This window comes from Suricata suricatta, chromosome 2, assembly GCF_006229205.1.
Source record: "Suricata suricatta isolate VVHF042 chromosome 2, meerkat_22Aug2017_6uvM2_HiC, whole genome shotgun sequence".
In the NCBI taxonomy this organism is placed as follows: Eukaryota; Metazoa; Chordata; class Mammalia; order Carnivora; family Herpestidae; genus Suricata; species Suricata suricatta.
Window position 1 is genome coordinate 86,470,354 of NC_043701.1, and position 18,438 is coordinate 86,488,791.

General features: G+C 34.1%; 1 protein-coding gene across 1 annotated transcript in view; it reads left to right on the forward strand.

The window, feature by feature from the left end:
• The window catches only part of PHF14 (PHD finger protein 14), a 194,726-nt gene that overhangs the window by 23,262 nt on the left and 153,026 nt on the right, over window positions 1-18,438 (forward strand). The window contains exons 5-6 of the mRNA XM_029918975.1: window positions 11,755-11,914; window positions 17,225-17,336. Of these exons, the coding sequence (XP_029774835.1) occupies window positions 11,755-11,914; window positions 17,225-17,336 (272 nt within the window). The remainder of the gene's footprint in view (window positions 1-11,754; window positions 11,915-17,224; window positions 17,337-18,438) is intronic.

Consider the following 18,438-nt stretch of genomic DNA (forward strand, 5'->3'; position numbering starts at 1 on the left):
AATTTTAAATTATGTTTTGTCTTAGGGGACATGTTATTGTTATGTATTTTTCACAGATATATGAATTAAAGTGATGTATGATATATTCTAATACAGTTCTTATGGGGTGTTTGTCAGTAAACATCAAACACGGTTCTTGGGTCCCCCCCTTTTTTTTTTTTGAGTATGGCTCTTTTTTTTTAATGTTTATTTTTTAGAGAGAGAGAGTGTGAGTCAGGGAGAGACCATGAGAGAGGGAGACACAGAATCTCAAGCAGGCTGCAGACTCTGAGCTGTCAGCACAGAGCTTGATGTGGGGCTTGAACCCACAAGCTGTGAAATCATGATCTGGGCCAAAGTTGGTTGTGTGACCTACTGAGACACCCAGACACCCCTATACTTTGATCCTTTTTAAGTTAATTTCCTTTGGTTATTTTTGTTTATCTAGTCTAAAAGATTTCCTTTACCAGGTAGCATTGAGTAGTATGTTTGAGAAAGGGTTGTTTTGATATGGATATATTGCTCACTGTACATTTAAGTTATTTTTGGTAATTCTTGGGTCATATTAGAAATAAATTATATTGATTAAAGAGCTATGAAGAATTTTTCATCATTATCTTAACATCAGTGGAGTCTACTAATAGAAAAATAAAAATAACAAAAACAAAAACCCTGCTTAATAATCTTTGATTAGTTGATTGATTTTCTCTTCTGAGGAAGAGTGATGATGATAATTCTCAGTATAATAATATACACCCTGATCAACATATATATCTTCTGGAACCTTTTTCGGTCATCACACTGTTGCTAGCCCATGTGGATTAGAGCCGGGATTGAAAATGTAAGTAATGACTTATTATGTGTTCAATAATTTAAATTTTTTAGTTTTTTTGTCCCTAGATATACCATGTTCTTACTCCATTTTAATTTTGTCTTCCTCCGAAATGGGGTCAGCAACCTTGCTTTCATGACTGCTGAATTACTTTCATTTTTAAGGTCTTTCTCCCTGTATAACTAAACTCTTGCTGTATCTAAAATTAGTAAGTTTTTAAAATGTTCTACAACTCCTAGTATTTAAATTAAAATGTCACTTTTACCGATTTCAGTAGTTTTTTAAAGCTTTGCTACTCCAAGTATGGTTCACAGACCCATAGCATTAAGCAGTAGCATTTGTATAACCTGGGGCCTCATTAGAAGTGCAGAATCACAGGGCCCTTCTGAATTAGAATCTGTATTTTGACAAGATCCCAGGATGTTTCATGTACACATTAAAACATTAGCTCCATTGATAATACAAAGAAGTAGCTCTGCAATGATTACCAGGGTATCTAAACTTTAAAAATTTCAGGGTTACCATTTGGGCATATTTAGCACCAGTTCATTGAGAAGGATAGAAGAACACAATCCCAGCTTGTCACCAAGGCCTTCCTTTTTTGTGAATCTTTGTAGTAGTCTCTACAGCAAGCAAACAGTCGTCTGGGAGTCATCTTTGGGCTGTGCGTATGCCCTCTGCCCCCATTTATTGTTACTTTTAGTTCAGATGCATTCTGCCAATGAGAGTCATTTTTACCATAAGCAGTATTTCCAAGTAACACAATCGATACCCTACTCTTTATCAGGTTCCCAGACTAACAAAGGAAGAAACTTAACCACGAGTCAGCAGGGGAAAGTGTTAATGGAATTACTTGGGATCGTGCCAGTTCTGTATACTGAGGACTAAGAGAGACTATAATGCATGAGTCCCTCCTGGACCTGCCTTCTGTTGACCATAGCAATAGCTATTATGTACATATACCATTGAAAGTATTGAAAATACTCTTTTGTGTGCCCCCTCTTCCCCAGTACTGGGCTTCCCTGTTACTGTCTTTGAGTTAAAGGTCCCATCACTGTTTCTGTCTCTCTACTATTGGTCCTTTTACCACCTCGAGAGGTCTGAAGGGAGAGATTTCTCGAGCACAGGGCCTGACACGTGAGCCAGGGTACTGTAGAATAAAAAATACTTCCTCATATAAGGCAGGTAACAGACTCACAAAGAGATTTTTTAAAATTTAGACTTTATATTTATTTATAGAAATGCTTGGGAGCAAGAATAGACAAGAAGAGATAATGAAACCCTGAAAACAAAAAATAATGGTGTCTAAGCCAAGAGAAGGTTGAGACTCGAGGCAGATGGGAGCTAGGATGTTAACTTCTAAACAGATGTGCTTCTTCTTGCTCCAGCTCTCCTACTGTCTTTAGGGCTAATTTTTTTGGAAAATTAGGACCGATCTGTTCATATTACTCCATTTAAAATCACTTTGTCCCTTTAGAATACAGTTCACACTCACAGCAGGACTCTTTGAGATTCCATAACCTGCCAATTTGAATGACTTGCCTTTCCAGTATTAGGGGGCTTTCACATATGCTCTACCCTCTACCCAGGTTTCTTATGTTCTATAAATATAATGTAAATGTGCCATGTTAAACTAGTGTTATTGTTGTATTAGGAGATTTAAAAATTATTTTTAATTTATTAAAATATTTCTTATTAAGTATAAGTAACATAAATATGTACAGAAATTCCAAATATAGAAGTACATAAAGTAACAACAATGAATTGTTCTTCTTCATCTGAATTTTGCTTCTCTTTACATGGGGAATCACTAATTAAATTGGTCTGTATTCACACCTCTCCTTCTCTGGTACTCCGTAACCCCCCTACAAGTGCTATTCATTTAACTTTCTTATATTACATAAATATATTTTCATTGTAGAACATATCACTATAAATGAACACTTTCCATAATCATACCACATAGAGATAAACATACGTGAAACTTTGGTGTGTATTCTTCCAGACTTTTCTTGTTTTCCCGTGTGCATACAGATAAACACATTAAAAAAAATTTAATAGCGGGTGCCTGGGTGGCTCTGTTGGTTAAGCATCCGACTTCAGCTCAGGTCATCATCTCACAGTTCATGCATTTGAGCCCTGTGTCAGGCTCTGTGTTGACAGCTCGGAGCCTGGAGCCTGCTTCGGATTCTGTGACTGCTCCCCGCTCATGCTCTGTCTGTCTGTCTGTCTGTCTCTCAAAAATAAACATTGTAATTAAAAAAAAATTTAATGGCCAGTAATGTGCAAACTCTTCTTATGACATCTGTACCTCTTATCACTGTGGTGCTGCCCTTCATCCAGGATCCATTCATGTATGTGTTGATTTTTGTGTCTTAGTGTCATTTAATCTAAAACATATTTGAGAGTCATTCATGACCATGTGTTGAAGAATCTGTCATTTTTTTAGAATAACTTGTAGAATTTCCCTTATTCTGGATTTGTCTTTTTTTTTCCCCCTCATGATTTGATTCAGTTTAAACATTTTTTGGTAACGATATTGTTCATGATGTTTACTTCCCATTATTACACTACATCAAAAGAACATGGTTTCAACCATGTTTTTATTTTTCTCTTTGTGTCTAGTTTTTTACTTATATATAGTACTAACAAGTGTGTGGTATATGTATTCATGTAATAACTTCTGTGGGATAGATTCCTAGAAGTGAAATTGCTGAATCAAAAGATAAGTATGTTTTAACTTCTAAAAGGAATTGTCAGAATGACCTTTAAAAAGACTGTACTTATTTATATTCTTAACAACAGTGTACAAACTACTTGATAAGACTGCATATCACTAAATTTTCTTTTAATCTTTTGGAGACTCTGATTTTATTAAAATACCTGTTCACCTTACTATGAGTGAGGTTTGGTATCTTGTGGCCATTTGCATTTTGTTACTTGTCTATATTTCCTTTGTCATTTCTAAATAGGTTCTACTTCAATTTTAAAGAAATATTTTGATTATATAAAAGCTCAGTATTTATTTTGACTCTTAGGTTGTCCATTGGTGTGTTTTGAACTTGTTATTAGTTTTGTATTTTGGGGTTTTATTTCCCTTGAGATAGGTTATTATTTATGCTAGAGAACAGAATAGTGGGGAGAAACATGTTTTACAGTCTTGAAATGTCTTTCCTCCATTCTTCCTCCCCTTCCTTCTTTTCTTTTCTTGACCGATGCTTATTAGCTGTTACATTTGACTCTGAAAATAAGCTGTTGGTTGATGTAAAAATGGGGAGAAATGAAACTTTATTTTTATTGCTTACTAAAGTAGTTGTATTCCTAGAATACTGCGCTTGTTTCTGTAGAGTTATAGTTTTGAGTTATGAACTATGGTAGTAATATGTGGCTTATTTAAGGGAAAAAAGTTTTAATAACATAAATTTTACATTTCATCTGCTCAGAAAAAAACAACCTGTTATTTCTTTGTAGTTTTGTTGTTGTTGTTATACCTGTACTTGCCTATGGATCTTTCATTGCGGTATAGGGTCAAAGAAATGGATAGGAAAATGAAACAACTTAAAAGAGATGAAGAAGGAACCCAGTGGTATTGACTAAGCTAAGTATTGGTAGAGAAAGTTAAAAAGATGAACGAGGCAGCAGATTCTGAGTGGTAGTCTTAGAGACCATGAAACAGGTGGTAAGGAGAAACATGAGCATTTATATTCCTGAACCCCTTCAACTTTCAGTCTTTTTCTTGCCTATGGGTTCAAAGTTTTGCCATTTCTTATATCAAGGAAATTATAAAATATAACTGAATTCAGTGAGCTTCTCACAATGAAGTTTACAAATAGAACATGTACTTGAATTAAATAACAAAAATGGAATACTAATGGTCTCTGTTAAATAGGTATCCTTTGGTTTTCTTAAATATGGGCTATTATACATATCACTTCCCCTCTGAAGACAGAAAATAAATGGCAGTGTTGAATTTGCTCACAGGGCACCTTATAAAATAGACAGTATTCAAATGTAGAGAAATCTGGACTTGAATTGTGACTTTGCTGTAACCTTAACATAGTACTTGTTCGTGAACCTACTGTCTGACCTCACCATTTCTGATAGAATCTAATTCATTGTTAAATTCACTCATATTTTAGTTTACCAATTAAGTCATTCTTAATTATTTTAATCATGTTCTTTAGCTTTGTGATAATGAATTGGGTGAAATACTTTCAAGGAACAAAATATTTCCTGGGAGAATTTGTTACTTGGAAATAATTCTTAATGTAAGGAATTTGAAGTAGTGGGTGAGAAGAAATGCATTACTTTTTCACTTTATGAAAAATGAACTATCTGTATGTAGAGTAAATGTTTGTAGAAAGATAAAGTTGAATTTCTGAATTATATTAGTTTATTTATAGTGTAATTGCTTAGGATCCATTCTGTGCTGCAAAACTTGCCATAGTAAATGTTCAACATATGTTAATTGTATTTCTTCAACCAAAACCAGTGTTTATGGAATATTTAAACTGTTCTTTATTTTTAAAATTGTGTATTTAAATAAAACACTCATGATAAGAAGATGCAATCTGTGACACGAAAAGGTTTAAAAAGTGAATGTTACTCTTTGCTCTTAGTCCTGCACTCCAGAAATCAAGTTAAATTTCTGGCCCTTTCTTCCAAATAATTTGTATGCCCAGACAAGCATTTGTTTGTTTATATCCTTCATTTAAAAAAAAATTTTTTTAATGTTTTATTTATTTTTGATACAGAGAGAGACAGAGCATGAGAGGGGGAGGGGCAGAGAGAGAAGGAGATATAGAACTGGAAGCAGGCTCCAGGCTAATTTTTTTAATGCAAATATTATAGGAACAAACATTTATTTTAAAATTTTATAGTTACTGTCAAATGACTCTTTCAAAAGAGTATTACTTTTCACTCTTACAAATAATGTATGAATATCTCTATTTCCCCATACCCTAAAGTATTGAGAAAGTTGGGTTTTGGCAAATGTTAAAATATTGGTCAATCTACTAGATAAAAATAGTACCTTAATGTTTTAAGTTGCATTTTCTATTTATGAGATTGAGTAACTTGGTATGTTTATACCTCATTTGTATTTCTTTTTCCTCTTCTGATCATTAATCTCTCGTTCTCTCTTTTCTTTCCTTACTGATTTATGGAAGCTCTTAATAACATGATAATTGATTGGCATTTGTCATATTTGTTGCAAATATTTTCCTCAGTTTGTCATTTATGTATTCTTACCTTGTTTTAGAGTCTTCTATAGCCTTCCAGAAATTAAAAATTTTACATACTTAAAAAAAATAAATAGGTTCTACTTGTCTTTTTCTCATTAATATACTGGATTTATTTTAATGTTAATCCTTTGTCCTGTATGTGTTGCAAATATATTCCTTTTTTGTAAATATTTTTCCACCCTTTCCTGTACTTGTTAACTTTGTGGTATTTTTCATTGTTTAGAATGTTCATTTTTTATACAGTTATAGCTGTAAATCTTTCTGTACTACTTTTTAAGTTCCAAAATGAATTTTTATATAAAATTAATTCAGAAAAAGGGAAATTTTCTAAAGCATAATAGAAAGCTAGTGTTCCTGGGTTTTTTGTTTGTTTTAAATTCAGTTGCCTAAGTGACAAACTTCAGCCATGGAAATTTTTTTTGTTTGTTTTAAATTCAGGTGCCTAAGTGACAAACTTCAGCCATGGAAATTTTTTCTTTAATATCTCACGGTTACATAGGAACTTACTGAATGTTTCATTTTTGAGAAAACTGTCCATCCTAATAAAATACACAGATAGTAAATAAAATGTAGAACAGAGAGAAGAAAAAAACATTTCTAACAATCCTAATATCCAGACAACCATAGGTTAATGTTTTGGTATAGTTCCTTTATTTTTTCTTCTAAATCTTCCTCTTTTTATTGTTTGTCTTTTTTTTAAAGTATACTTCTTCTTAAGCATAATAGAAGTGTTTAAGTTGAGATTTTGCTAAAATATAGCACTTAAAATATTGCTTATAATATATAACTGATTACTTTTCAGAGTACTTACTTCATCTAAATGTAGATAAAGCTCTTCTGTTTTTGAAATCAAAGGGTTCCAACTTGTCACTTAGTATAAACACCTTTGTGACAAGATCTTATAACTGACTTGTAATAGTAGGGTGCCCCTGAGTGTGATGTCACTTATCCTGATACACTGATTGCACTGTGTGTGAAGAAAACTGTCACTGTATGTGTCATATAGTACATGAGAGATCATTAGGTAGTGCACTTGGCAGCAGTCAGCTTTAGGTTTAGCTGATGCATTAAATGAGATAAGGTCTACTAAGAGATGTTTTCCCCCTATTCATGTTCAGTCTATTGCCTGCTAACTAGCCCTAGGCCATTTTTATTTCTTAGTATGCGCAAAAATATATCCTTATGAATGTTTATTGAGTGGTAAAGTATGTTCAAGTTATAACCACTCGAACTTTGTAAGTCAGTAGGAACTTTGGTTCTTTTATGCTTTAGGACATATTTATCATAGGTATCATGCATCTTTTCTCAAATACCAGTATTACTTAACATTTTTTTCTTTTTGTTAATAAAAATCAGATGTCTTAGTGATAGGATATTAAGAACAGAAAAAATATTTTAAGTTTTTAAATGATAACTTTTAGATTCCTAATTTCTTTCTATACAGAGATAATTAGGAGAGGTATTATTAAATACATTTTTCAGATCTGTTTAACTCAGCCTCGGAGATGTGGTTTGTCCAGAGTTACATAGTTAGAAGTTGGAAGATTGAGGTCTTCTGCTCCCCTGGGAAAAGCTGTATGGGGAAGATGTCTACTGATGTGATTATCTATACCCTTGTATAAATCAGAACAATTGTAAATACATTTATATTAGTTTTCCTTAAATATGATTTGTGTAGGTTTCATGTGTTGCTCAGAGGTTGATCCGAATTATATGGCCATAGAAACATGTTTTCAAATTCTCAATGTCTAAACGTTTGAAAACATGAAGAGAAACTATATGAAATAGGTTTTATATGTCTATAATTTTATGTGTTTACACAAATGAAAAAATCCTCTGCACTTGTGCATCTTCTACTCAGAATTACATAGGTAGAAAGAAATAAACACTTTTATAGTAGTTCTATTCTGTTTTGTATAGAAGAAAGAAAAAGATCGTAAAACATATTTAATCACTGGGGCACATGGGTGGCTCTGTTACGTATCCGACTCTTGATTTCTGTGGCTCAGGTCATGATCTCCTGGTTCCTGAGATGGAGCCCTGCTTTGGGATACTCTCTCGGCCCCTGCCCCATTTGTGTGCATACACCTACATATGTTCCACCCCCCCAATAAATAAATAAATAAATAAACTTTTAAAAAATGGATTTAGTCATTAATTAAAATGGATTAGAGTGGATATAACATGTTAGAACTTTGGTCAGTAAACCCAATAGGTATGGCAGGTGAAGAACTCTTTAAAGGTCACAACATACTGTGAATCATCTTTCAAGGGCACTGAAGCTGAAGAAGAAATACTTATGCACCTACTGTTTGTTCTTTGAATTTACATGGTACCAATCTTCTAGATTACAGAGTAGGAATTACCAAGGAGAATCCTTCAAAAATCATTCTTGAGGTTGTTAGTAGGTGGTTTAATCTTTGTGCAAATTTGTGTCATGTGTGTAGAATATTCTTTAAAAAACAGAATTGAAATTTTCTGTATTCTAAAAAACTGCTGTGATTACCTTGCTTTTGGTGAATGAAATGAAAAAAATAGCCCCTTGGGTGCTTTGTTATTTTGGTAATTGCCTACTTTGTGTGAATACAGATGAAAGAATTTACTTCAAAGGGACATTATTTTGTAAAGAAAATAGATTCTTCCCTTGTAGTATTGTATAACCCTTTGAAAAAGCAGATTCTTTTTTACTGTTTTGTGATTTTGCTTTGAATACAGTATTTTGTTTACTGTTGGCTTTATCAAAAAATTTTCTTTTATTGGTGACAGTCAATAATAACTGCTCCCAAGAAGAAAATTATATTTCCTTTTCATTTTAGGGTTTGTCATATAAAAATGTATATCTAAACAGAAGTGGAGATGATTATTACCAACCACAGTTTAATGATACTAAATTAATGAGTTTTTATTTCTTTGCTCATCTTATGTACTGTAGTCTAGTTCCTTTGAAATCTTTTCTGGGCATTCTTTTGCATGATTTTCAGATCATGTTAAAGGTTCCCAGCTATAAAGCCTTTGAACAGCATAAAGCTTACAATATGGCATCTGCTTGAGGCAGCTTATGTAAGTCATAGTTGTAAACCAACTTTTTAGTTTTCTGCCTACCAGGCTATTTTAATGATAACCTATATTAAGTTTTTAGCATTGTGTGAGTAAAATACTTACACTTTACTCTTGACTTATTAATGATATCTAGTAAATTAATTTTGGTACTCTAAAATTATTTTCTTTTTTTAATCCATATAAAATTATAAAAAAATACTGTGTACAGTCTTTTTCCTGGGTGATTTAACTCAATATTTATATATAGTTATTCATTTATTTTAACTTGGCTATCTTTGACGTTTGTGAGAAGATACTCTGCAGTTTAGGCTCCTGTTGTCTATTTAGTGTGTAACCAGTTCGGATAATCACATCTTACATTGGATGCATATAAACTTTCCCATGTGGTAATCTTGAGTCTTTTGAGAGATGATCGCTGCTTATATATGCTTCTCATAGTGTTTTTGTTCTGTTTTGGTTTTTTTTTAGTCAGTTTATTGGAGGTCACTTTGGATGCCCCTTAGATTGTGGCACGTAGACTACCTTCTAAGAATAAACCTGGTTAGAGATCTTGGAGTAGTCCATATTTGGCTATCTGCAGAAGCAACCTATCTAGGCGGTGTCTTAGGAGATCAGAGAAATGCCCAAGCCTAAAGATGACAAGGGCATACTTCAGGCCTAGATTGAAGTTGTAGTTTATTACCATTTGTGCATTAATTTTTTTCTCTTAAGGATATTTTATCATAAGTACTGTCTTCCTTTCTAAAAGAAGAGAGGTTAGATAATATGAAGTGTTGTGTCAAGCATCATTTAGGGAAAAGATAACTATTTAGGAGTCGTGCCTATTGTCACTAGTGATCTTTATTGTAAGTCATCAAGAGTTTGGCATGGATTCTTATAGTCAAGGTGAAATTATCTCTTAACTTTTCAGTTGCCCTTTATTAGATTCCGTATTTATCAGTACTGTGTTCATGGCAATACATTGTTTTTGGTATTTTTATGCTGAGAAAGAATTATTCATAACAATGGATGTGACATCACTTTCTAGTGAATTTGCTTGGTTTGGCAGGCACTAACAGCCTCATCTACACAGAGTTCATTGATAAAATTGAGTTTAGGAATTTTAATGAGAACCTGATCTTACCAAAATGTTGACAGTGGTGTTGTGCCTGAATTTCCTGTTGGCTTTCAGGTTTGGCATCTAATCTTCTTTCTTTGTTCTTAATATTTATTTATTTTATTGCTTATTTTTTTAAACATTATTTTAAGGTTTTTTTTTTCCCCCATTTCCCACTCACAGAGCAGAGAGGGAGATAGAGGTCCTAAAGTGGGTTCTGTGCTGACAGCAGAGAGTCTGATAATACTCAAAATCACAAACCATGAGATCATGACCTGAGCTGTAGTTGGATGCTTAATGACTGAGCAACTCAGGTGCCACTCTAATCTACTCTTTTTAAGTTCAATATTAAGGAAGATCTTTTTGATTTTATAAAAAGTTTAGACAGATCTGGAAGCCTATATAGTAACTTTAAATATAATTTATAATTGCAGGCAGGTATATTTGCATTGATAAGGAAACTTTTTGCTTTTAATAATTGAGAGATAGTTGACCTAATATAAAATGTAGAGATCTATGTTAACTAATCTTGTTTGTTTGGTTTGTTTAGGAGGATCTTTAAAATTTTTTTAAAGTTTTTATCACATTTTCAGCTTAAATAATTTAACTTCTCTCACATTATTAGGTTAAGCAGAAAAATACTAATCTCTTGTTTTCATTCATTGCAGTTATGAATAAATTTTTACAGAAGATAGAATTATAAATGCTTAAGAAAGATAAAATACCTTCTAGAGTTAGATGTTGGCTCAGTTGTGAATGGAACCCAGCCTGTCTGACTCTAGTCTGACTATTCAGATTGTTCTGTAGCCTTAATTTATATCTGTGTGGGTTTGTGTAATTTTTGTTTTACTAATACTTAACTTTGTATTTATGGTTATATGGGTTTTTGTTTGATCTGCCATCTCCAAAGTTAGATTAGAGGCTTCTTTGTATGTTTGTTTTGCATGAACATGGTCTTATATAAATTTAAGTGTCCATTACAAAGGGAGCACAATAAATATTTGTTAATCAATAGTTCCTAGATGTAATCTGATTTCTTTTTAATGAAAACTTCTCTTTTTATATAATTTTTTAAATTAAAAATTTTTTAAAGGACTGTGTATTTTTCTACTTCTCTAATGCTTTTGCAGATCATAAACTCTTCCAAAAGGTTATTTGTTTTGGGGCATCTGGGTGGCTCAGTCGGTTAAGCATCTGACTTCAGCTCAGTTCGTGATCTCACTGAGTTCAAGCCCCATGCCAGGCTCTGTGCTGACAGTTCGGAACCTGGAGCCTGCTTCAGATTCTGTGTCTCCTTCTCTCTCTCTGCCCCTTCACTGCTCTTACTCTCTCTTGCTCTCAAAAATAAATAAATATTAAAAAAAAGGGTGTTTCATTGTGCATACTATGGTAGGTGAATGTATTTTTATAAAATTTCACTTATGTGGTTTGACTTTAATATCATTTTTGTAAACCATTAGTTTTTCAGAATTATTTCCACTTCCGTTTTTGTTTTGTGATTTTATAAATTATTTAATCATACTTTTTCTTTTTTTCTTTTTTAGGTTGCTATGGAGTTGATGGAGAGAGTGACTCAATTATGAGTTCAGCTTCTGAAAACTCCACTGAACCTTGGTTTTGTGATGCCTGTAAATGTGGTGTTTCCCCTAGCTGTGAACTATGTCCCAATCAGGATGGAATTTTCAAGGAAACAGATGCTGGAAGGTTGATGTCATAATTCTGATGGGTTAATGTGCCTGCTTTATAATGTGTCGGCTTGTGACTATTATTTTTTTCAGTTACACACTTTCATTGGATTGTGTGTTTTATTTTTATTTTTTTTGGCATAGAGTAAATGGGCAGTAGGGGAAGATCGGGAAGGAGGAGAAAAGACTGCTTATTAATTATCTGTTTTTGCCTTTATGCGCATAGTCCTATTTAATTCCAGTAATGACTCTATGATGAGACAGGTGCTAAAGTTGTCCATTTTATAGGTGTAGTACTGGAGGCTCAGATCATTAAGTGATTTTAATTTGATCAAGCCCACAGGCTGGTGAACAGTCAAATTTGAACCCAGATCTATCTGACTTAATGAGTAGATCAGGAGATAGAAACCATACAGTGATTTTAAAAGCGGAAGTTTAATTTACAGAGTTACTAAGATATGATAAAGAGTAACTATGACAGGGTGCCTGGGTGGCTCAGTTGGTTAAATGTCTGACTTCAGCTCAGGTCATGATCTTCCTGTTCGTGAGTTCGAGCCCTGTGTTGGGCTTTGTGCTGACAGCTCAGAACCTGGAATCTGCTTCAGATTCTGTGTCTCCCTGTCTCTTTGCCCCTCCCCTGCCCACATTCTGTCTCTCAAAAATAAATAAAAAGATTTTAAAAATTAAAAAAAGTAATTATGATATAAAAGAACTCTAAAGGATAACCTAAGGCTGAGGAAGAGTATCCAGGGAATGACAGACTTGGAAGATCGCACCACCAGGCTGAGGTTCAGAGCTTGTTGGAGAAGATGCAGTTGTAACCTACAGGAGGGTGGAGATGTTTGCTGGTTTGCTTGGGCCAGAACTGGTCTTCAGTTCTTGACAAGTGGGTGTCTAGGCGCAGGTTGCAGAGGGAGCTGGGGGAACCGTGAGACATCTGGAGTGTGTGGTATCTGTGAAGAGAGCCACAGAAAAGTTCCCTCCAGTCTTGGCCTGTGGGGTCACAGAGAGTAGGTGTATGTCGCTGAGGTAGAGCACTGGTGGATGTCCTTCATCCCTGCTGAGAAGTAACTTCCGCCTGCAGTGCTCTCTACCACTTCTACTAAGGCAGCTTAATATGCTCACTGTAAAGGAGACCTGCTGAAAGGATTTTGTCCATTATTTAATATTTAGCAGATATTTAGAGCTGAGAGGCAGTAAATTGATAACTGGCACAAAGACCTATGTTCTTTTTACTATGTTCACATTCATCTTTATTATTAAATTTGAGAAATTGTTATCATAATAGTATTGACGTTTTCCATGTTTTTGATTTTTGCCCAGGAGACTACCATCTGGGATGGATGATTGAAATTTTATTTTATGGATCACTCCCTACACCCCCCCTTCCCCAATATAAGAGGAATATTAAAATATATTGCTTATTTTGTGATATAATGGTTATTCCGTATTTTTAAAAAACATGTTTAATATTTGGACAGGGACAACAAGATAACCTATACAAATTTTCAGAATTATTTCCCATTTTTTAATGTTGAAAAAGATAGGATATACATTTTATACCAAAATAAAGGACAGTCTTTAAAATTTAATACATGTTGCTTTAATAAAGTAAAAAAAATATTTTTCTTATTTTTCAAACTCAGTTAGTGGAGAGACCCTTGAAATGTTGCCATATAAGATTGTAGGGATAGCAAGGAATCTACCATGGAGTCTTAGAGAACTCTGGGTGTTGATGTCTAAGGAAAATGGCTAAAAATCTTAGATCTTCTTCTTCATTGCCCATCTAAGAAGATAAAATAAAATCTTTAGTCTGTATCATGGACATGGGCATTATTTCACACTTGCGCCGACTTGGACCAGAATTAGGGAGTTTAGTACAGCATTAGAAGTATGTGCTTTCAAGTTGGACTGCCTATGTTTGGATTCTGGTCTTTTCTTATAGGCATGTGGTTGAGCCTTTTTAAACCTCCAATTTCTTAGCCCCTTTGAGAGGATTAAATGAGGTGATTGCTATAAACAGTGCCGTTTTTGGAACATAAGTGGTTAATAAATGTCTCTCTGTTTCTACTCCTGCTTCTTCTGCTGCTACTAGTGCTTTATTATTGCCAATATTGTTCTACTTTCTTAAGCAATCATAGAGTACCAGCTGCATAAATTCCTTCTGGTAATTATTTAGTTCTGAGGGCTGAAATTTTTTGGTGATAAATTGTGCTGAATAAGTAGGACAACTTGGGAAAACACAGTTTCCTTTTAGGGAAGAGAATTTGTTTTACCTCTTGTTCATAATTTGTAAGTCCTATTGGAAAACTATAATGTACCTGTCGCTTCATCCTTTTATAATTCACAATATAGCTTATAAAGTTTTTTCTGTATTGAGAAAAGAGAGGCCTTTTAAATTATATTTACTGAGAAATATTTGCACTGACTCCTATGGATCTTTCCTGTGTAGGTAGATACTTCTTTGATGGTACAGCTGGGGAAAAGTTCCATTATAGGATTTGAACATTTTATTTGCATTGATGCCCACACTCTCTTGTAGGCTGTGGTGGAAATTACAGGTCTTGATATAGTTTGAAGGATACTGTTGATGCTTGATATACTTTGGTTCAAGGCGAAAAAATAGCCAAGAAGATTTGATGAAAGCCATATAGTCTTCTAGTTTCAAATGGAAAATGGGGGGAAAGAACGAACAATATATGGAAAGAATGAAAAAGGTTTTGCAATTGACTTCAATCACATGGGCTTTTCCCCTGTTTCTCATGAGAGCCACAGGTTCTACTTAGGAAATGGTGTGATTTAATGTAGGAAAATTCTTCCATTCCTTATGAAAAGTGTTTTACCCTGTTTTAAGTGGTCTGATTATGGGAAATAATAGACTCTAGTAACTTAGAGATAGCATGCCCAGCACTATGCTGAAAGCACTTCATATTACATAATTGTAACTTCTAAACTGCCTTTGTGGTGCTCTGTTCCTAGCAGTCACTTAGTAATTGATTACTGAATGAATGAATGAATGGAGTGAGAATAACAATGAAAGTGAATTTATTTTACATATTGTAAAAGTATTACAAATACAGTGTGTTTCAAAATTGAATTTGATTGAGTAAAATAGTTCCCATTCTGGGGTGCCTGGGTAGCTCAGTTGGTGGGGTGTCTGACTTTGGCTCAGGTCATGAGCTAGGTTCCTGAGTTCGAGCCCCACATCGGGTTCACTGCTGTCAGCGCAGTCAGGGAATCCTTTGTCCCCCTCTCTCTGCCCCTCCCCAGCTTGCGCTTTCTCAAAAATAAATTTTTAAAAAATAAAATAGTTCTCATTCTGAGTGAGCCTTTGATAACTATCTGGTTAGCTTGCTTTACTAAAATATGTGAGCTTAAAAGAATCTATTAAGAGTTTCTACACTAGAATTACAGTTTTGACTCTTTTTTTGGTGACTTTATGTGGTGCTTGTTTTCTGTTCCTTTCAGCAATCAACATCTGTTGTCACAGCTCCAAGCAAAATGGATGTTAGAGTAGCAAAAAAGATTATTCCTTTTTGATTTCTCAATTTGTCTTAATTATAGAGTCCTAAAGTATGTGCAATTAAACAAATGAACAAAAAATTATTTACAACAGATATTACAAAGGATGAAATTGTCTCAGCTGTCTGATACGTACTTTAATAAAGACCCAGGTTGGCAGCCTCACCTGAGTGGTTTGGGGACTTGTGTACCAGTCACACTGAAATGGCAGTTTAAATCTGTGGTACTCGCATGGCTTGTACTAAAACATTTTCAGAAGGTCAGTATGAAGCAAGCAGCCAGCTGTTGGGTTTATCAAAGATAAACTCCTGCAGAGTACAGTGGCATTTAATACACCAGTGGAGCATGAAAAACTGTGCAAATTAAATTGAGAAAGCAGCTGCTTGTTGAAGATGTGTATCTTTATATTGAACTCCCCGGGATGCATTTGAGAGGTTGGGTTAAAACAGTCCATCAAGAAAATCTCAAAATCTTGGATTTTCTTCTCAATAAAAAAGATAATTTTTAAAGATTTGTAATGTAACTATTTTCCCCAGTACCTCTATAAAATGATTCTTAGTCATAGTCTATTAAAACTTACAGTGTGTCAAAATACACAGCCATGTAGTAATCGTAGCCTCTCAAGCTGTGATAAAGCAGAATTTATTGTTAATAGAGTCACAAGGTTAAGAGAGATTTGTCATCTCATTTTTGCTTTCTTAACAAAGTGATATAGATCTGTTTAAAATTTTAACACCATTGATCCCATATACTGCATGGTTGTAAGTAAACAGAAGGGGTTCCCAAATGCATTTCAAAAGTTTCAGTGCAGGTTTTAAACAAAATGGAATTAGAATCAACTCCCTGTTCTATGTACTGAAACTTTTGTGTATTGAAACTTTGAGCATTCTTTGTTTAGTGTTGCAGCATCATTCAGGCTTAAAAAAAAAAATCTGTGGGTCATGTAAGTTTTAGTACAAAGGTTGAATGGTGAACAGATTAGTTGAATGAGTTGAATGAAGTAAGACTTCCTTATAAAACTGTTCTATACAGTCTTCTAGCAATCAGTTTTAACTTGGGAAGAAAGAACATCAGGATGAACAGCAAAAATTGTTTTAGTTTATTTTTATTTTTTTTAAGTTTATTGATTTTGAGAGAGAGAGAGCACGAGCAAGGGAGAGGCAGAGAGAGAGTGGGAGAGAGAAGGTCCCAAGCAGGCTCCATGCTGCCAGCGCAGAGCTTGATGTGGAGCTAGAACTCAAAAACTGTGAGATCTTGACAGCCAAAACCAAGAGTCGGACTCTTAACTGACTGAGTCACCCAGGCGCCCCCCCTCCCCTCCCCCGCCTGCGAATTATTTTAAATTGTCCTGACACACTCTTCAGCAGTGTTTAGAAAAAAGTAACAAGAAAGAGCAATTTTACCTAATTACTACAGAATTACTTGACAGTTCTTAAATTAGGATCCTTCTCACAGAGCTTAAAATAATGAATATGAATCTTCCCATGCATAAGAAAATGATGTTTTGTTTCATGTGTATAGTGGTTTTGTGTAAATATTTAAGAATTACAGGTAAGTGCAAAGTGCAGTGAGTTTAAGTGAAAGGTAATTATAGCTGTTAACTCTTAGCTTGGGCTAAGCAGCTAGAAAAGTAGTGCTTATTGAGTTGTGCTTATTCCGTATTCTTCAGTTGTGTGAGATTCTGGTCTGACCATAGAATTCTTTCAGTAGTTACTTGTGATGACACACACATGTTTTTGTGTTTATTTTTATTGTGGGCATTTTATGAAAGAGTTTGATAGCAAAATCACATTTTCTCTCTGTTTAGATGGGTTCACATTGTCTGTGCCCTGTATGTTCCTGGAGTAGCCTTTGGAGATATTGACAAATTACGACCAGTAACACTGACAGAAATGAACTATTCCAAATATGGTGCCAAGGTGAGGCAAAGTGTTTTTGATTGTCTAAAAGAAAAAAAATTTTACTTGTTTATATGGCATTTTACTAATATCATTGTTGACTACAGAAATGCTCATTAGTAATGATAGAATTTGTAGAACAGCATTAAATCATTTATTATTGATAGTAATTTTCCTAGAAAGGCAATAATTTATACATTTTTCCATGTATTTTTAATTTAGAGTTACCTGTGGGGTAAAGTGATAATTGATACTGCTGCTATTTCTGTGGTATTTTGCATACTGCCTGGTATACATGAGTTCTCAGACTAGTTAAAATCAAATACAACCTAATTTCTGACGTTATTTTTGAAGTGGAATTTACCAAAATTATGAAAAGAGGACAAGGGGTACCTGTTGGTTTACTCAAGTTTCAAGGACTTTTTTTTTTTTTTTTAATGACTACATAAGCCTGCCTTGCAAATCATTCTCAGCCTCAATTTATAAATTGGTTTTTATTGATTGAGCTTTAGGACTATAAGTTATAAAAATACACTTATTAATTTAAACTTAGGTGTACGATTATTATAGACATCCCTGGAATACTAGAACCAATTAGGCACTGATACACACTTCCATTCCTGTCTGTTGGGAAATTGGGAAGAAAGACTCTGATAGCATCAGTAATCCATTAAGGTGGAGTAGGAAACATAGGTTTTTAGAAAATTCTGATACTGAAAATTTAAAACTTTGTTAGCTTCTGTTGTTATAACCAGAGTATTTTCCTTAGGGTCTAACCACAACCTCCATCCCTTATCCTCCATCCTTACTCCAGTACTCTTGGGCTTTAGTTTGGGTAATTTCTATTGAACTATCTGCAGCGTTTTTCTAAAGAATTAGCTAAAGCCCCCAGGGAGAAAAGTAGGCCCCAGCACTGAACTTAATTCTTCGTTCTCAGGTAATTCTGTACTATCTTGTTATCTTTCTAATGCCTTTAAGCTATAGTTAAACAAAATAATTTGTTCACATTTTCTAGTTTCTAGCAGGATTAATACCTACCTAGTATTGCCTAGTCCACCATTATTGTAAGTGAAAGTTACTGCTTTTTGAGAATAGCTTCAAAATTCACAAACACGGAGCCTAG